The sequence below is a fragment of the Protopterus annectens genome, chromosome 7.part0 (genome assembly GCF_019279795.1).
Source record: "Protopterus annectens isolate FY-2018-M chromosome 7.part0, PAN1.0, whole genome shotgun sequence".
NCBI classification, from domain to species: domain Eukaryota; kingdom Metazoa; phylum Chordata; order Ceratodontiformes; family Protopteridae; genus Protopterus; species Protopterus annectens.
The window spans coordinates 1,205,896,814-1,205,918,421 of NC_056739.1; the positions used below are offsets into that span (position 1 = coordinate 1,205,896,814).

Sequence of the window (21,608 nt, forward strand, 5' to 3'; positions counted from 1 at the left end):
AAGGTATTATTTGAATGACAGTGTCCAGATCATGGCAGTGTTGTGTCCATACATTTTTGAGATACCATTGCAGCTTCCTCATATGCAGTTTGGCATTGGGAAGCACCAGAATACAAGATGCCATGAACCCCAAGGCTTGAAAGACTGTCCTTGCAGTCAGCCTGGACCGTAGAGACAATTGCTGGAAGTAAAGAGTAAGGTTTTTTTGCTTGTCCGGGGTCAAAAAAGCCATCTGGGAAGCTGTATTCAGTATCACACCCAGAAAGCACATTTCCTGAGAGGGTACTAGACTGGACTTTGTTTCGTTCACAGAATACCCTAGGCACCTTAACACTGCCATAACATACTGTAGATGGTGAAGAAGCTTGTTTTCGTCTTGAGCAAGAATCAGGCAATCGTCCAAATAAGGACAAATTTGTATTCCTCTTAACCTTAAAAAGGCTATCACCGGGGCCAAAACCTTTGTGAACACCCTGGGTGCAGTAGATAAGCCAAAGGGCAATGCAGAGAACTGATAATGTAAAGTCCCAGCCCGAAAACGCAGGAATCTCCTGCAACTGGGTCTGATAGGAACATGAAGATAAGCCTCTTTGAGATCCAGAGTTACCATCCAGTGGTCTTTGCCCAACAGAGGCAGAAGTTGTTGCAACGTCAACATTTTGAATTTTGGAATGTCCAGGTATGTGTTGAGGATAGATAAATCCAAAATTGGTCTCCAAGTGTTTCCTTTCTTTGGTACAAGAAACAGGCGAGAATAAAATCCTAGGCCCACTTCTGACAAAGGGACCTGCTGTATAGCCCCCATTTGAAGAAGTAAAGAAATCTGTTTGTGAGCCTCTACTCTTTGCTGAGGAGGAACGTCTGGCATGCCTTTGAAAGGAGGCAATGTGTGGAAATAAAACTTGTAGCCTCGGTTTATAATGTCCAGTACCCATTTGTCCTGGGTGACTAAAAGCCAGTTTTGCTTGAAAAGTGCTAACTTTCCTCCCAAAGGAGCTGCCAGACAGGAGGGATCTGGCAGCTGAAGATGCAGGTCATTGGGCCTGTTTACGAAAGGACTGGCCCCTGCCCTCACTTGTAGATGGTGCAGGGGAACTCCACGTCCTAGGCCTGAAAGAACCCTGAGCTCTGCCCCTACCACGCCTAGATCTGCCCCTAGACTGTAAATCAGAAGAAGGGTAAGCCCATCCTTTAGTAGGCCAATTTCTGCTAAACTTAGGGGGCTGCACCTGCAAAAAATCTTTAACAGTCTGCATAGACTTAGCCTTGTCTTCCATTTTCTTTAAAACAGACTCCACAGGAGGACCAAACAAAACTTCTGACTGTAAAGGAGCATCCAAAATTCTAGCTTTAACATGCTCTGACAAACTCTGATCCTTAAGCCAGGCGTGCCTGCGAAGAACTGATCCAGTGGCAGCCACCCTGGAAGAAGCCTGTAAAGCATCAAAACCACACTGCAAGGAATGCTTACCCACTTGATCAGAGGCATGAACCAACTCCTGTAATTCTTTACACTCTATGCCCTCTGCTAAAGCATCTACCTTAGATTTTAATTGAGTAAGGAGAAAATTCTGGTACTTTAACATATGAAACTGGCAATTCAAAGCCCTCATTGCTAGAGTGGAGGAGGTGTACACTTTTTTACCCCACCTATCCAAAGCTCTAGATTCTTTATCCATAGGAACTGGATTCTTTACAACAGAAGCCCTGACTCCTTTAGGTCCCTGACTAATAGTTTCTGGATCAGCCCTTGGGCTCTTATACAGATATTTATGAGCCTCAGGCACCCTGTAATACCTATCAGGTTTAACTGGCGCAGGAGGCAAAGAGTCTGGATTAAGGGAAGCCTCAGAGAAAACATCCTGAACAACATCCAAAACAGGAGGTATAGCTAAGGGTCGATGTTGAGGCAAAAACAAAAATTCCCTAAGCCTCTTACGGGAATCCGAGAAATCCTGACCTTCCCATTTAAAATGCTCCCTCATAGAATGCAAGGTTTCTGAGAAGGAAAAATCCTCTGGAGGAGAAGCAGAAGGACTGGAATCCTCTGCGTCCAAATCTGAATAAGGAGGAAAATCCTGAGTGTCTTCAGCCGAAGACTCTGAGTAATCTGAAACCTGTTCCAAACTTCCCACTTCTGGCTCCACCCTAGGCCTCTTATCTGGAGGGGGCATAGAACCCCTGATTAAGGAAATTAAATCTTCTGCCATTTTAAGCATGTGTTTTTTAGGCACAGAGCCTGCAGAACTAGGACTGACACCTGAGGAGGGCAAACCAGGCCTGCCCTTAGAAGGTACCTTAGAGACTGAAGGAGAAGGCCTAACCACCTTAGGCAAAGAAGGGAGTACAGCAACCTGAGAGGCCCCTTCAGCCTGACCTGACTCCTGTGAGGCCACATCTTGCAAAATTAAAGTCTCCCCCTGAGACTCAGCTGAAACCTCGGCTGGATCTACAGCTTCCAGCGTAGTTTCAGAAGAACCGGCGTCCGGAACGGACGACTCATCCTGCTTGGACCTTAACGACTTATCCTTGCGCTTCTTAGCAGAAGCGGGCGTCAGAGGATCCAACGGCATATTATAATTACACCGCTTCCCAAAGACAAGCCTAGCGCAATCTAACCTACGTTTAATGGTGCGCTTATTAAACCTAGCACAAAAGCGACACCCGACTACGTCGTGCTCAGGCCCCAAACAAGGAATACAAAGAGAGTGGTAATCCCTATGCGGTATTTGTTTCCCACAAGAAATACAATTATTCACTTTTTCTGACATCCGGAATTAACTGAGGCAAGAAAAAACAAAAATATTGCCCAACGGGGTACTTAGCCCAACTTGGTTTCGGTCTGAAACTCGAAATACGAAAATTTCAGAACGCCGAACGGCACTTGCAAACGCTGCTTCTGCTTCGGACCATGCGGCAAAAAAGACTGAGGATATGACGTCGGTCATGCGCTTTAATACCGGGACGCACTGACGTCAGATCTGAGCGCCCATGACCGACGCCAGCCTAATACTTTGGTATTCGGGCCGACCGAGGACAGCGGACTACCCACAGGTTATGACTGCAGCAATGTGAGATGAAGAACATCAAAGAAATTATGTAGTTAACATAATGTTCCATCTGTGTTGTCCATTTTCATTCTTCCCCAACCTGTGGGTTCAGATCTGAACCTTGGATCTGACTCGGACACTTTTTTATATCTTACGATCTGACTCTCAAGCTCCTATGTACCCATAATGCTCCAGTCCTCCAAATTATCTCAGATCGAGTTTGCTGCAGCTGTATAAGCAAATACATAAAGTAATCAGAAGATAGACAGCAGATAGAACCAGGACCGCAGAAGGAACAGCAGTTCCTAGAACACCTCTGCAAATCTTCCCAGAAGGGACAGGGGGATGGAGAGGATGAGGAAGGATGAGGAAGAATGAAAATGGACAACACAGATGGAACGTTATGGTAAGTACATAACTTCTTTAGCGGATGTTGTCATTTTCATTTGTTCCTCAACCTGTGGGACAGAGACTCCGGCTACATTAACCTCGGGTGGCCCTCATGAAAGGATATTCTGGAGCACTGTGGAACCAAAAGCACCCCTACTTCTAGATACAATATCTAATTTGTAATGTGTGACAAAGTTATGGGAGTTCGACCAAGTAGCAGCCACACAAATGTCCTCTATTGAAAGTCTGGACCAAAAGGCTAGAGATGTAGACATGGACCTAGTAGAATGAGCTACAACATGCCTAGGGAAAGGGATACCTTTAGCAGAATATATATGAGAGATGCAATCTGTGATCCATTTAGACTGGCCTTCCCTTTCTAACATTGGAGAAGGAGATAAACAGTTGATCAGATATTTGAAAAAAACTTTTGTCCTTTCCAAATAGAAATGCAGCTGTCTATGGACATCTAGCAGGTGAAGAATGTAGTCATCCTTGTTCTGGAAATTGGGAAAGAAAACTGGTAGGTTAATGACCTAATTGATATTTTTTTCTAAGGCAATTCTGACTAAAAAGGAAGGATTAGTATGCAAAGTTACTCTATCTTTATGAAAAATCAAATGGGGTGGGGAGTTTGGCTGACAGTACTTGTAATTCAGATACCCTTTTAGCCGAAGTGATGGCCACCAAAATGGCAGTTTTTTAAGAAAGATATTTCAAGTCTACCTTGGCTGAAAGTTTGAAAGGAGGTAGGATAAGAACTTGTATCATGGTTAAGGTCCTAACGGCGGTCTAAGAAAAAAAGATACCCATAAAAAAGTTCTTACACAGTTTAGATAAAGCCAGAGAAGATGAATTGTCCCCAATGTGATAATCTGAAATGGCTGTCAGTTCCATCTTAATAGTAGAAAAACTTGCCCTGCTTTGGAAAACTGAAGCAAGAAAATCCAAACCTGCAGGAATAGGGGCTGTAAAAGGATCCAAATATTTTTGGTGAGCCCATATTGAAAACCTCTTCCACTTACTTTCATAAATCTTTCTACTAGAGGCTTTATGTGAAGATATTAAAATCCTTTGAACCAGTGAAGAAACCCTGGTGTTTCCAGCCATCAATGGAATTGGAGAAACCATGCGGTCAGTTTTAATCCTTTAAGATCTGGGTGAATCTGCCATGATGGGTGGGACAGAAGATCTGGATATGGTACCAGCATCCACAGAGGGCACACTAAGTGAGACCAAAGAAAGGGGAACCAATGGTACCAGCATCCACAGAGGGCACACTAAGTGAGACCAAAGAAAGGGGAACCAAATCTGTCCAGGCCAGAAGGGAACAACGAAGATTACCTTGCTCTTAAACCTCTGAGCTTTCTGAAGAAATTTGGGTATGAGGGGGAGGGGAGGGTAAGCATAAAGAAGACCAGAGTGTAGATCAGTGTGTGTGATACACATTTAAGAAGCTTTCCAGTGAGCTAGCACATGCATATAAGTACTGAACAAGTTCAAGCAAGAGTGCCATTTTGAGTGAGCAGAAAAAGTGACAGCATGCAAGTATGTAGTCAGTCAGTTTAAGATAATTTACGTTCAATGTTTCTGACATCCATCCTGATGTGTTTGTATACAATAAACTACTTAAACGAACACCCAAGCCTCATCATCTTCTTAATACACAAGACGAGTGACATGGGATCCAGAGTCACAGCCATGAAGCAACTGGTTAAAGATGGAGGAATATATAGGAGTGGATCACCCCTACTACTCAAATAACTTAAAAAAAACAGGTCAGAAACAAATTCTAGGTACTAAAACTTTCTTAAATGGTTTCTTTCACTGCAAATATCAAGTGAAGCACTCAGAACACTCAAAACAAATTTCTTATTAAATAAAATATCCGAAACTGCAACATACTAATAAACATATTTGAAATAATTACAAAAACATTTGAAATATCTGAATCTCATAAAACGTAGAAAAAAAGAATACGACAACATTTTTTCACTATGTGCTACTTTTTTGTATTAACTAAAGCTATTCAAAGTATCCGAAGTGTGCAAAGTGTTTGCAAGTGTGTGCAGTATTACAGTACAGTTATTTTGCAAAGTACAGCCATTTCAAAGAATATTTCACAAAGTACAGTTGTTTCAAAGCATATTTCACAGAGTACAGTATTTCAAAGAGATGACTGTGCATTTCAATATTATTACAAGTACCTGGTGTGTGTGAATGTTCGTACATAATTATGTATTGTGTCTTAGTATAATCTGTGGGCATTGAAGGATTTCGCAGACTCACACCACTTGTGTTTGATAACAATATTGCACAAAATTGATGTGTGTTTGAGCAGAAATACAATATTTTCATACAGGCTTTTTCTGACAAAGACGCAAGTACAAAAGCACTTATTCTGCTTAATTTAGCTGGCTCAGAAGCCATTGAAAGAGAGCAGTCATTTGTGTATGCACCTGCAGTGTTTGCAGTGGAGGGGGAAGACCGTCACATAGTGGTATTGGCTGAAACGTGGGAAGACACTGAGTGCTTAAAATGGAAATTTAGAGAAATATGCAACCCTCAAATGAATGTTACAATGGAAAGGCACTTATTTTACACAAGGGATGAAAAGCTTGGTGAAACCTTTGCAGCATATATAACTGACTTGAGAAATAAGGCAAAAACATGCAGACATGGTGATATGAGAGAACAGCTGATAATGGACAAGCTTGTGTGTGGTACTAACAATGCACAGTGAGAAAGATTTTGCTTTGAGAGAGTGACTTAACTTTGAATAAGGCCACTGACATTTGTCAGATATGCGAGCTTACAGAAAAGCACACAAGTATGCTTATAAATGAGAATAGCAGTGGAAGGCACAGTGACAAAGCTTCTGTTGATAGTGCGCAGCACGTGATTAAAAGAAACAGGCCCAAGCACGTAAGGTAATGCAGGCCCTGTAACAGTCCCAGGGAAACCCAGAGTCTTTCCTGCAAATTCCAGAGCATGGTCAGTGAAGCATAAGGGTGAGTTAGCAAAGTGCCCCCACCCAGCTTCATAGTAAACTGTCTTAACTGTGGTAGAAATCACGAAAAAAGTATTTAGCTTTTGGTCAGCAGTGTCACTCTTGCAAAAAGTGGAAGCATTTCAAAAGATTTTGTAAATCAAATAAGGCACATTCTTTTTATTAAAAGAAAGATTAAGAGGCATGTTGATCAATTTGAAAGATGCGACCCTACTTTCTATGTTGACAGTGTGTCTTTGCTTGGTGAAACAGTTAATGCAGTAGATATGTGGGCAAAGAATGAGATCTTTGTACTGCTTGGATTAGTGGGAGTCCCATAGACCTCAAAGTAGATACTGGCACAAAGTTCAATGTTATGCCAGCAGAAATGTTTGCTAGAATAAAATAATTCAGCAGAACGGCAGTTCTAAAACTCCAATGAACAAACAAAAAGAACGCCTTGGACCACGGTCTTCTCCTCTATAGTGTCAACACCAAAATCACAGAGCGCCAGTGAAATCACTGGCGCTCTGTGATTTTGGTGTTGACACTATAGAGGAGAAGACCGTGGTCCAAGGCGTTCTTTTTGTTTGTTCACTGCTAGAATAAAAGCTACAGAACGACTTGATTTGACAAAGTGTGAGAAGCTTGTTGCTTATGTTGGTGAAAGAATCAAACCTAAGACTCAGTAGTGCTTTCATGTTATTCAGCTGGGCACAACTATGACTTGCAGCTTTACGTAGTCAAGGGACACATGCAGTCATTGGAGGGTTTCAAAGATAGTTTGAAAATGGGACTGCTTTCACTTAATAAAGAAATCCACCATGTAAGCCTGCATGACAACAGCTCAAATCCCACCCAAACTATTTTTTATGAGTATGTTGACATTTTTGCAGACAAACTAAGCAAACTACCAGCTGTGTACTCTAAGAAGTTAGACCCAGATGTCAGCCCAGTTATCAGACCAACATGGAAAGTTCCAGTAGCTATGCAGAGCAGAGTCGAAGCCAAGCTACACAGAATGGTGCAGTTAGGAGTAATTTGTCCAGTAGAAGAACCAACTGAATGGGTATCCTCCAAGGCAGTAGCTCATGAGAAAAACTCAGATATCATCAGAATATGTATTGATCCAAGAGATCTGAATAAAGCATTAAAAAGGCCTCATCATCCAATGAGCACAGTCGAAGAGGTTGCTGCCCTCAACCCAAACACTACTGTTTTTTTCTGTCTTAGATGCAGAGAGTTCATTTTGGCCAATTATGTTTGACTGAAAAAATTCATTGTTAACCACATTTGGTAGGCCATTTGGAAGATACAGATTCTGAGAATGCCATTTGGAGTAAATTCTGCCAGTGAAGTCTTTCAGTGTGTGATGGAGCAAATTTTTCGGGTCTATATTATAACACCAAAAGTGCATATGTGTGACTACATAAAAGTCTACACATAATGTGCGAAACCTGAAAATAGCAAACGGCCACGTTATCGAATTTTTCCCTAGGGAAAAAAACGTACGCAACTGTTCGCTAAAAAACAATAATTTAACACCATAAACAGGTGTGGGGGGGTTCACCCCCCACACTCCCTAACTAAATATACCAACTCAGAGATTACACTATAGGGAAGGAAAGGGCAACTTCGTGAAGCTGGCCAACTATCTCCTTGCCCTTTGACATATTCATTGAATTGCTTCAATGCAATTCGATGAATATGTGTCGCTGTTTCCATATTCGCTCAGAAGCCTTTTCGTGCTCTGATATAGACCCAATTTTTTCTGGTTATCCTTGCTATTATAGTAGATGATATCCTACTAGGAGATGATGGTGAAGTCGAACATGACAGAAACCTCAAGAAAGTTTTGGAAAGGGCATGTGAAGTAAATCTTAAGCTGAATTCTTAGAAGTGCAAGTTTAGGCTGTGAAAAGTTACTTATGTTGGTCACTTGTTTACCAGTTCCAGCTTACGACCTGATCCTTCTAAGCAAACAGCAATTCTCAAGGTGCCAGCTCCAGACAATGTCCAAGCCCTACAACATTTTCTTGGCATGGTCAACTATCTAGGCAAATACATTCCAGATTTAAGACAACTTTCAGCGCCATTGAGAGAGCTGACATGCAAAGATGTAATCTGGTCATAGTCAGAACAGCACTAGAGAGTATTTGATGTCCTGAAACAGAAAATTGCCAACCCACCAACTTTTAGCTACTATGATTCTCACAAACCAGTTACTCTTTCCTGTGATGCTTCTAAGTCTGGTCTAGGTGCAGTCATTCTTCAAGAGAGGAGACCAGTAGCCTTTGTATCAAGAACTCTTACCCAGACTGACATGCAGTATGCCCAGATTGAGAAAGAGCTTTTGGCAATTGTGTTTGCATGTTCAAAGTTTCATGATTATATTTATGGTCGACCTATCCAGGTTGAAACTGATCACCCACTTCTAGTCACTATTTTGAGAAAGCTTATGCATACAGCTCCAGCTAGACTGCAACATATAATGCTCAAATTGCAAAAGTGTAGTTTGAATCTTGTTTACATAAAAGGCAAACGTCTTTATCTTGCTGATACTTTATCCAGATCACCCAGCAAAAAACAAAGAACTGAATAACAATGAGCAACTTAACTTTGAGTTCATGGAAGTGAGAAATTTTTCTTTCACACGTCTTGATGTGCTCAGAACTTGCACAGCTTCAAATCCAATTCTCCAGATGCTAAACCTCTATCAGTCAAAGATGGCCTTCAAAGCAATCTTGTTTACCATGAGAAGTGTTACCATATTTTCCATACAGAAGTGAGATTTCGTCAGACAATGGTAACATCATGAAAGGTCCTAAAAGTGATTATTCCAAAGTCCTTGCAACAAGAGTACATTGAAATCCTTATTTGTGGCTACTCAGGAACTGATTCTACCAAAAGAAGGGTGAGATGTCAACCCTTTTGGCCTTCTATGTCAAGAGATATTGAGAAAGTACTTTCATCTTAGGTTCATAGGTAGGTACTAGACTATCTGCCAGAAGACATTTATAAGCCTAGCCAGAATGTGTTGGCTTTCACTGCCCCCTTAGATTAGTTCCCTGTGCCTCTGTCCAGCAGAGCCACTGAAGTGATCCCCGGGGTAAACTTTCTGTTTCCCATCCACTCATCAAGGTTTCTCTTGAAGAGTGCTAGCGAGGAGCTCTGCCTAATGTAGATTGGAATCTTGTTCCAAAGCATGGGATCCCTCTGTGACAGGAATCTATCCCTCCACCACATTCTATTTATTGTTGTGGTGCGGTTTAGATCTCTAGAGTGTGAGGCTCGAGGGGATAAGCTTTTCTTTAGGTAGAGCATGTCCATCAGTTCTAGGTTGGACATGGCCTTGTATGTCAGGCAGAGATCACCTCTGAGTAGGCAGTATGCAACAGAGTACAGCTGGAGTTTCTTCAGTCGAGCTGCATAGCACATCTGTTTGAGGCCAGTGATCCTCTTGGTGAGGTACTTCTGTGGTCTTTCCAGCTGTTGCAGGGGTCTTGTAAGATACATCCCAAATGGGGCATTGTACTCTATGATGGGTCTGATGAGAGATGAGTAGAGGGGCACAATGACCTCTTTTGATCTGGATGTGAACCCTTTTGTGATAAGGTGGGCCACGTAGAAGGATTTTCTAACCACTTTGGCAATGTGATTATCAAAGGAGAGTTTACTATCTACTTGGGTCCCCAGATCCCTTATTACGTCTTCCATATTTTGGGGACTACCACCTATGTAGTAGCTTGTGGGTACTTTGTTTTTTCCAAAGGGGATGGCTATGCACTTTTTGGCATTTAGCTTGAGGCCATGATTTCAGTATGTAACAGTACAAAGCCCCATCAACAGAAAAAAATCACTTCAGTTAAGCCAGATTCCTGAACTACCTTGGTCGACAGTAGCCACAGATGTCTGAGTGGAATGGTCAACATTACTTAGTGCTAGTAGACTCTTACTCAAATTGGTTCGAGATTGACCTACTTTCCCAACCTAACTTCCAATACTGTCATTGCTAAGTTGAAGCGACATTTTTCTGTTCATATTAGTCAAACACAGAGTTATTTCGATCAATGGTTCACAGTTTACAAGTCAGCAGTTCAAGAAATTAACAAAAGATTGGGACTTTGTTCAAATCACGAATAGTCCTGAAAACCTCCATTCAAACTGTTTTGCTGAACATGCAGTTCAAATTGCAAAATAGCTGTTAGAGAAATCAGGACTTGACAATACTGATGTTTTTCCAAACTTGTTAAATCTCAGAAACACTCCTCATGATAAACATCTTGGTTCACCTGCCCAGAGACTTACAGTACGTTGAGACAAACCAGTACCACACTACCAATCAGCAGTAATCTATTGGTTCCAGGTGTTAAAAACAACAAAGCAGTAAAAGCTCAACTGTTGAAAAAGCGTTTGTCCCAGAAGTCTTACTATGATAAAATCAGCAAACTGCTCTATTATTTGCAAAAAAGGGGAGATAGTGAGAATGCAAACGTCAAAAGGTTTTGATCGCATTGGATTTGTGCAAAGTTTGAGTCAAAAGCAGAGACTGTACATTGTGGAATCACAAGGAATGGAATTCAGATGAAATCAGAAGTATTTGTTACCATTGTCTGAACTAGTGTTACAGCATCTTGCCTGTGACAGACTCTAGTTCTCAGAGTGACTTTCCATCAGCAATCCCTGATCCTGAGAAAATCCCTGAGACACCTCAAGCAAAACATTCTTCTGTGACTGCCCTGCTGTTAAACCCAGTCATAACTATTATGTCACAAGATCAGGTCGCACCTCGAAACCTAGTTTCAGATACACGGCAACCTGGACATGACTGTTTTTCTTTATTAGTGACCGTTTAAATTGCATGCCTATTGAAATGTCACTGTTTATATGAGACAGCTCAGTAAAGAGGGAAGATGTAGATCAGTGTGTGTGATTGAGCAGGAAGAGTGAGAGCTTGCAAGTATGTAGGCAGTCAGTCAGATAGTTCATTTAAGTTCAATGCTTCTGCCATCCATCCTGAAGTATTTGTATACAATAAACTACTTAAAAGAACACCCAAGTCTCAATATCTTCTTAATGCACGTAAGAGTGACACACAGGACCAACCATGGACTAGAGAGAGCATCTCTCTGTGACTGCCCCTGAGGAAGGATCAGGGCAAAGAACCTGCTGCATTTGTAGTTGATGGGCTAAGCAAACAGGTCACAGCAAAGTTGACAGCACTTGTAGAAAATCATGTTTGCCACGGATCGATTTAGAGATCACTCATGAGGCATCAGAATAACTCTGCTGAACCTGTCTGCCAGAATGCTGGATTTCCCTGGAATGAGCATTTCTACAGCGGTTGGAAGAGGACGCCCACTGCCAAACTCTCACTGCTTCTCGACATAGAGGGCAAGATCTGGTTCCTCCCTGCTTGTCAATGTACCATACCACAGACATATTGTCTATTTATATAGCAATATTTCCTAGAGATAGAAAGCTCAAAAATGCTTGCAACACTAGAAGCGCTGCTCTTATCCCTAGGACATTGATATGCAAACTGGTCTCCTGTGTCAACCTCTTGCCTTAGATCATTTGACCCAGGTAATGCCTCCCCCCACCTCAGCTGAGAAGTGTCCATGGTCAATGTGGTGTTGGGGAGGAAGAAATACAAAAGGATGTCCCTGTTCGACTTCTTCCAAGTGGAGCCACCATAGGAACGAGTCCTGGCATTGGATGATTTAGTGGATACAAATGTAACAACCATAGAACCATCAGCGTCCAGTGAAGGATTTTCATACGTAAGCATGCTGTTGGAATCAAGGTTATCATGGCAGTCATCAAACCTCAGGCTCTGAGGACTAGACCTGCTGCTGCGTTGGGACTGGCCAGAATTTCTTTGATATGAGATTTTAAGGTTTATATCCTCTCCAGGGGCAAAAAGCCTAGGCAATTGGCTGTGTCTAGACATGCTCCTATAAAGTCTATCAGCTGTACAGGATGAAGCTGCGATTTCTGCATGTTGATCCTGATGCACAGGGTAGGGGCTAGGTAAAGTATATAGTCCTTGGCTTGTAGCAGTAGATGCCAGGTTGATGTGGGCAAGAGCCAGTCTTCTAGATAAGGAAATACATTGAAGCCATGCAGTCTCAAATGAGCTGTTACCACCGCCATGCATTTGATGAACATTCTGGGGGCTGTGGTGAGACCAAAGGGCAGTACTCTGAACCGATAATTACTGGCCCCCAGCTGGACATGGAAAAACATTCTGGAGCACCTGTTCATTTTGGTGTGATAGTATGCATCCTGAAGGTCAACTGAGCACATCCAGTCATCCTTTCGAAAATGTGGTACAATGGACTGAACAGTGACCACCCAGAACTTCACACCGTCTACTAATTTGTTTAGTAATGGTCCCCTGTCTTCTTTGGCACTAAAAAGAACCTTGAGTAAATTCCAGATCTGACTTGGTCTGGTGGAACCTCTTGGATGAGTCTCTTTTCTAGCAGCTTGGCAATACAACATTGCTTCCTCCCTCTGATTAGGTGGAACATCGGGGAGATATTTCTTTGATTTTGGTCTTTGGTAAAATGGAATGGAAGATCCTCCAGATATGATCCCTTTCACCCAACAATCATTTGTTGACTGGCTAGATGTCCGGGTGCAAGGATAAGTGCTCCCCAACTGCCTTCAGCGGACAGTCAGGCAACCTCTCAGGAGAGCTGAAAGGACCTATCAGAAAAGGAATCTCACAATTCTTGATTTTGCAGACCCGTCCTGTCAAAAGGGCAATGTCTGGCATTATAGTTATTTTCCCCTTTGCTGGAAAAACCTCCCTGTAATTCCTAAAAAGAACCCCGAGACTTTCTGAACCACAATTGTTTACCATCATGCTGGTTCATGGAGAAAGGTCTTTGTGGGGTAGAAAAAATGGATTCAGACAGCAAACAAGGCCTTTCTGTCCTTCTCACTACAGGAGAGCATCTAACAGTGGGGCCAAACGATGACAATCTATCAAAAGGAACACTGATGAAGGACGCCTTGAAAGGTCCAGCAAAGTCACAAAGCCTCATCCAGGCATGATGCCTTACAGCAATGCCTGAGCTGGCTTGAGGTATCCCCTCTGCAGCATGCAAGATTAGCCTCATGGATGAATTAGAGATAAACTGTAGAGTGGCCAATGTGGAGGAAAAGATTTCCTGCTCCTCTGCAGACGTGGACCTTTGGGCAGAGCTAGAGAATTCCTTAATTAAGTCCTTCTGCAGTCAGGTAATTCAGCGATCGCAATGCAAATGTCACTGAAGCTTACACCCACTTCCCAAACCTGTCCAAAGCCCTAGACTCCCTGCTAGGGGGATGGATAGAGAAGCTCTATTCGGGTGGCTCCTTTTTAGTGGCTGCCATAATGACCATGGCACATACCGGGGAACCTTTTGTCCAGTGTTGCCTATCTGACAGGGCACTAAGGATCTTGTCAGCTACCTTTGAAATGGGCTGCACAGTGTCCAGCTCCTTCCATGCCCTGCGAGACACAAGATTGATAAGGTCATCCATGGGGGGGGGGTTCACTCAAGATGTAGATGAGCCAGTGATTCCTGAGGGGAATCCAAGTGCCTCCTCTTGCACAGTCTCTTTCAAGGGACCTCCTCAGTGAGATGTTCCAGGGAGGTGTCAGAAGAGACGGGAAGCTCCGCAGAGGGAGCTGCTCAGAAGTTCTTAGGATTTTGGCTGTCCCTGAGCTGAGATGCAAGAAGAGCAGGCTCAGGCACAGAAGTCAAAACAGAGTACGATCCGAAGGAGGTAGAGTTGACGTAATTCTCGTCTGAGAGAATACCCTCTCTACCATTTCAAATGCAGAAGGACCCAGACAGGCCAAAAGCAATCTCTGCTGAACCATGGGCTCTAGGAGCAAACAACTCCAAAGGCTCATGGACCCCTGCCCCAAACGGGGAGTGGGAGCCAACCTGTCAAGTGCCAAGGCTCTGACAAAAAGCGACGGCTCCAAACACTTCTGAGTCGAGGACATTCCCTTGCATCCAATGTCGACACTTCGGAAATGGGATTCATTGTGGTCCAACAGAGTCAGAGCTGATCAGATCAGAGAAGTTGTCAGAGCCAAGGAAGGAAGGGCCACTGGATCCGACCTATCGACTCTGGTAATCTCTGGATCAGAGGGCTCCAAAACGGGAGGTCGGACTGGAGGAGGAGTAATCAAACCACAAAGGTAGGACGGTGGCTCACGGATCCGGTGGGGGATGGAGCAGGCAAAACCATTATCTGTATCTCCGTCCTGAAGAATCTCCTCTTCATCCTCTCCACCTCTGCTTCAGAAAGGCTCTGGGAAGATCTGACAGAGGATAATGCAGAGGGAGGTCTGGAAGACTTCTTTGGAGTTCCTTGAAGAAAGGGAGACCTCACAGTAGGAGATACAACCTCCAGAGGAGGGACTAGGAGTTTGGCACCAAGGAGGTGATAATGTACGTGTTGGATCCGAAGGCCTAAGATCCAACAGTTTCAGACTCTTAGCTGGTGGCTCAAAAGTAGCTCTTTTTTGAGGAGACTGGGCAGGAGAGCATTTTCTGTGCTCCCTGGGACTTCTTATGCCTTCTTGAAGGGGTTTGCGTCCCTGATTCTCTAGTCAGACCAGCAACAGAAGCAGGCAGAGGAAGAAAACTCTTTAGAATTAGCTTGCTGCAGTGTTCCACAAGAGCACAGGCAACGAAACACGAACAAATACCAAAAGTCACATCCAAATGACTAGGCCCTAGGCAGTAAATGCACTCCCTGAGGGCATCAGACTAAGGAATGTTGTGCCTACAGGAAGTGCATTTTTTCAATCCAAAGGCTTGTCTGGTTTATCTGCCATAATCAGGATTTAACAAAAACACTTCTCAAGGAGTGAAAAAGTCTTGTGATATATAATTAAGGAATACAGGAAAGAGAACTACCATCAATGGTAGGGGGAAATATACCCAAAGGTATAAAAGGAGCTAATTATCTAAACGGAGAAACCTGAAAATAATAAAAAAATTTACAGAAGGGTAAGGATGGGTGACAGACTGCACATAAGTGTCAGAAAAAGGTAGCATCTGTTTTAAATCATTCACGACCCACAAGCAGCTACAACAGAAAAAAACCCAGATTGCAAGAAGTGCCGCAAATGAGATCTGAGGTAATTTGGAGGACAGGGGCATTATGGGCAACAGAGGAGCTTGAGAGTCAGATCCTAAGCTATAAAAAAGCGGCCAAGTCGGATAAGAGGTTTGGATCTGAACCCACAGGTTGAGGAATGAATGAAAATGACATCAGCTCCACTATTTCTGGAAATGTAAAGTTAAATGTACTTCTCAAGATTAGATAAACCATACAAACAAAGAGAACATAGCTGCTAATCAGCAGCAACATCAACCACATTCCCTCCCCTTTTCTCAGACTACAACAAATTACCTTCATTGTTAATGTTTCTGTTCTTGCCTTCTTGATAAGCTTCCTTAAAAACAATGGTATACTCTGTGGCATATTGCCTACTCACAGGCGATCTCTGTTTAACATACAAGGCCACGTCAAACTCTGAGCTGTTGGACATGCTCCACTTAAAGAAATCCCAATCCCTCAGAGCCACACACTCCAGAGATCTAAACCTTGTCATCACAATGAACAAAACATGCTGGAGGGATAAGTTCCTGACCCAGAGACTCCCCATACTATGCATATCAAGCAGAGCACCTCCTTGGCCCTCTTCAAAAGGAACCTTGACGATTAGATGGGAGATAGGAAATTCACCCTGGGGATCACGTCAGTCGACCTGCTAGACAGGGGTCCAGGGAAGGAAATACTGTGGGAAGAAATATGCAGGGAATTGTTATGGCTAGGCTTGTATAGGCCCTAGGTCCGATAGCCTAGTACCAACCAACCTATGCCTCACCTAAAAGTTCGAATATGGAGTGAAACTGACTTCAGCAAGCTCCATAACCCAAAAAACATATCAAATATGGGCTAATAAATTATTTGTTTATATTTTTACTCAAATGCTCACATTACATACTATATTAATGTAGGTCTATTAAAAAATGCATGTTGGTGGAAGTGTACTTCAATAGCAGCTATGATGCACTACATTGCTGAAGGTAAAGAAAACACAGGTCAAACAACTAAAAAGAAAAAATATACAAGTTTGGAAACTAGTTACACACTACAGCATCCAAAATATCTACAGTAGCTAAGTGAACAGAAATAAAATGCATGCTTCTATGACCTTTCTGGGCAAATGTCACCACCTCTAAAACATACACAAGGTTACTGAGATATTCCACCAAAGAAGTACTATTCAGCAGCAATTAGCTAACTTGATAAACAACATTGGGAATGTATAAATCTTTCCTTAAAAGAAGTGACAAGAAATACTGGGTAATATTCATTTACTCACCTTTGTAATATTCAACACTACATCAATGGATGTTGCCAGGGAGCTGATGCAACCCACAAGTCTGCATCCAACCACATGTGGTAGAGTCAGTGTAACAGGCTGTCCAAACATTGCAGCTTCTGATTCGATGCCTCCAACTCCTAACAAGGAAAGAATAAGGTAGCTTTTTATATCATGCAGAGGCAAAATATACACAGACAAAGCAAAATAAAATAAACAAGGGAATGTTTATGTCTTATGTCCCAAACCTCACAGAACATTTTCTGAAGCAGTGAAGATCTGATGGGAGGAAGGAACACAGCTTATTATTATGACCTGTTTATATGGACTAGAAAACAAGAATATTAAGACACCGGTTTAACATTTATAAAGGTATGTAGTGCATGGAACACCGTTAATACACTCAAATATCAGTTAAATGACATTCCGGTCCAGCAATACTATAGCAAGTGACTTGACCTTAACAACACTTAGAAGGAAGCTTAACAATTGTTAAGCAACCCCTACATTGTTAATATCGTGTCTGGTGCTGGTAGTACATTAACATAACAAATCTCCATGCACTACAAAGAATTATGATCAGATGTCCGATCATAATTTAAAATGGTGTTCTCTCGACAGATGCCAAGTTTTACCTCTTGAGCTTTGCTCTCAAGCTACATTTCTTGGCATCCATGTCTCAAAACACATAATAAACAAGTTACAACTGTCCACCTTATCATATCATCTGTAGCCTCATGTTCAGTAAAGACTGACATCCTGAATGTGTTAACATTCTCGACAAGATCTTTAGCTGCTACAGCTACAAAACATACTATTTTATAAATAATCTACAAGATGTGCCACTATACATTAATGAGTTATATACATCTGATCAGACCTTTACTCACATCTGACAGATTATATTTCAGTAAATGCAGCTTTCTGAGTTTTAGTATCATGGTCAACTCTCTGCATATCTGGCTGATTTCTTTGTCATCTAAATTTTAGAATACTTAATAGGGCTGTCCTCTCTGGTTGTCTGAACCTTCTAGGACAGCTGTGGCTGCTATAACACATGTGAAGACATGACAGGTATGCCCTTCTTCATGTACAATGGCACCATCCAATGACACTACCACATTTTTTTGTTTTTTTAATTTCTCCAAATCTTTTGGGTTTCAATACCGTGATGGGAATGGACCCCATTCCTAAGTCAAAGTACAATTAAAGTTCATGAAATTAGTATTGTTTCACTGTTTGATGTCAGCCAGTAGTGCTCTTCACAGCACCTGCAATGTGCCCAGTAATGACTAATACGACTGTAGACTCTTCTGTACAAGACCCATTGCTCCTACTACTATTGGAACTACCTGGGTATCTTTCTTCCACATTGCTCTTGTTTCTTCCTGCAAATCCTGATATTTTGTGATCTTGTCTCTCTCTGTATGCAAGACACTGTAGTCACTGGGTGTGGCAATTTCAATAATCAATGCTACTTTTGTCTTCTTTTCTTGGACCACTATATCTGGTTTTCTAGAATCTGTCTTTTGAACTGTTGGTAATGGATGATCCCATGTGATGTAATCCTCATCGTTTTCTATGATGCTTTCTGCCTCATGTTTCCAGTGTTTTTCAGCCACTTCAGTTCTGCAATGTTTGCACAATCCCCAGTGCAAAAGTCTTGCCACATTACTATGCCTTTCTGTATACAGTTCTTCTGCCATTAGTGTCACAACCACCAACGAGGTGTGTGACTGTTTCCAATTCGGTTTTACAAAACCTACATTTGTCTGTCTCTCCCACGTGTTCAATGGACTTTGTAAACCAGCGTGTACTAAGCTCGCTATCTTGGGCCGCCAACATTAACCTTTCATCTCTTGGTTTGAATTCTCCTTTCCTTAACCATTCCTGCGTTCGTTCCTAATCAACATGAGGTTTTTCCAGAAGTTTTCTATACTTGCAACTATATTTATGCATTTTCCACAATTCTTACCTTTTTTTCTGGTCCTTCACCTTATATTCTTTTTGTTTTTTGGCACATTCGTTTGCTGCCTGATTTTTATCCACTTCTGGTTTGATTTAAATTCTTGCTTGACACCAATATGCTTCTGCTAGATTAAGCAGAGAAGTCATCTTAGATTTAGTCTCCTCATGTTTCAAAACTTTCACTACGTTTGGGTCTTGTGAAGTCAGTAGAAATGTGTGGAGTCCCACAATTGCAGATCTGTATATGTAATCAATTTCAAGGAGGCCCAACCCTCCTTCAGAATGGGAAATATATAATCTTGATATGCACTGATTTGTATAGATCATTTGGTGAGCGTGAAGCATCCTTCTTGTTTTAATATCTAATTTATCCAGCAAGTTTTGGGGCCAATCACTCCAAAACCGTAAGTTAGGACAGGAAGAACAAACTGGTTTACAGCTTGGATTTTGTTCCTAGATGTCAACGCTGTTTTCAGGATTAATTTTACCCCTCTGTGCTTTCATAGCTGTTGGACTAGATGTTCTTATTTTAGATGTCTTCAGTACAACTGAAAAATAATATAAGATCTTAGTTGGCTCAGCTGTAACAATTACTACAGCTTAAGGCTGCTGATCCTGAACCTTGGATGAATGATGGATTCTGAGTCTCCTCCACTGTTAGATGTACTATTAGTTTTACCTTTTTAGAGTTCTTTACAGCATCTATTTTCCCTTCCTTGATTCTTTAGCATAGGTAAAATAATAACTTGCTTTTGTAATCTTCATATTATTAGTAAGTGTGCCAGTAACATACAGATTTTGCAATGGAATATTCTACAAATGCCTGATAACAAATCTCAAACCTGCTACTCTAGCACTCATTTTCATTAGATTCTTGTTTTTGCTTGACTATCCCTCTCCACTTTTCCATTATACTGCAATTATTTTGGTCTTTCTACACACTTTAACCCACTTCTTTTAATGCCATACTGCCAAACTATGGGCAACTGCCTGATATGAGAAGAGAACATAAGGACAGCAGTATGCCTTATCTTGAGAAGACAAGACTTCACTGGGTTTATCACACTGCTATAAGCAGTCTCTAGCAATCACTTCAGGGTACTTGGAATGACAATCAGCTCAGAACAAGCACGATGACTTTCTAAAATACAAGGGATTTGTGCAGACTCTACTCCATAGTCTTCCCAGTATTGTGTAAAACAACACCACTTACACAAACATTTCTGCATAACTTTCATTATCTGTGCCAATATTTCTTGCCAGTACATGGCTTTTGTCTTTCCCTTGCACGTTACTAAACTAAGATGCTGTTTTTTCAAGTAACCTTTCTCTTAGTTGGTTAGATATAACAATGTTAACATTTAACACAAAACCTTTGATACAACTCACATCCTCTCTGAAAGAAAATTAAGACTGGACTTTCATTCTGATAATTTTTGCACTGGTCAACCTCTCTGCAATTTCTCTGAATAATTGCAAAAAGTGAAAATCTTTCATTTTTTACTCTGTCAGCTGTAACTACTGATCTAATAACTCATCATTCCTCTCTGGTAAAAAAAAATACTTGACAATATGCCTGCTACTACACAGCTCCCAGTCTGATCCATGTTTCACTTCAGATTACACTTCTGCAGATTAAAATCTGCTGAGATTCGGTACAAAGGCTTTCTTAATTTGGTACACAAGTATTTATGATCCATTTCTACTTGCATTTCTTTGCCATAAAACGTGCAAGGATTTTCTCATATCCGCCCATTATTAACAATTCTTTCTCTGTATAAGCCCATCTCTAATTTAACTGTAACAAGAGTCAACTAGCCTGTTTTCCTGAATGATTACAGCACATGCACCATTATGAATTGCACTCAATAACAATGCAACTGCTTTTTCACATATTTCAATGCACAAATCTTGCTTCAGGTGCTTTTTAAAAGACAGTTATCTGAGAAACATTAGATATAAACTAGAAGGTACTGCATACCCCAACATCAATCCCTCCAATATGAAAGGACAATTGGTGCACCTCAAACTTGTTCCTCTTATTTTGTTCTTGTTTTAGTTAACTTGAAAATGCACTGTTTCAGTCTGTTCAACAGATGTCATCAGTCTTCTCATGTTCTTCCTGATTCTGTTCAAACACATTAACAGATCAATAATGCTCATAACAATTTCTAAGCTTTCAATTATGTGTGCTATTTCTCTTTGAAATACTTCTGGCATTAATGAAATACCAAAACAAATCTGTATCATCCTGAAGGAATAAAAGTCTACACAACATGGAGTTTTTTTTCAGCTAGCTTTATTTAGCAGAGTCCATGGTTTGCCACAACTACAGGAAAGAGTACAGCGTTTGGTAGTTAAGACCACTTCCTCAATCATGGCTACTGCTCTTTATTATCACTTTATTCAGACCCTGAATATCAACACAAATGTGCTTCTTGTCCTACTTAACAAATTAACATATCATTCAACAATTCTGTTAGTTATGTCTGTTACTTACCACCATCTTAACCTCCTCTTTACTTCAGTTCCAGCTCAACTTACTCCTAACAATTACTTGTACTCTCCTTGGAGCACATCTTACTGGAACAGCATCTATGTTTAAATGAATAAATTATCTTGTCAGTGCTCCCAAGCCTCAACAAACTGGCACAGTATGCAAGATATCTCTGCTATGCAACCATATATTATTCAAAATGCCACTGCTACTACTTTACTTCTTTTACTACTTTTCTTATGTTTTTTAGCTTCTCTTGCCAATAGTTCGGCTGCTTTATCTTGATGCATTTCCTCTTCCTTCTCA

General features: G+C 41.5%; 1 protein-coding gene across 1 annotated transcript in view; it reads right to left on the minus strand.

Annotated features, from left to right (window-relative positions):
• The window catches only part of IREB2 (iron responsive element binding protein 2), a 2,086,845-nt gene that overhangs the window by 1,204,622 nt on the left and 860,615 nt on the right, over positions 1–21,608 (minus strand). The window contains exon 8 of the mRNA XM_044077824.1: positions 16,838–16,977. Coding sequence (XP_043933759.1) covers positions 16,838–16,977 — 140 coding nt within the window. The remainder of the gene's footprint in view (positions 1–16,837; positions 16,978–21,608) is intronic.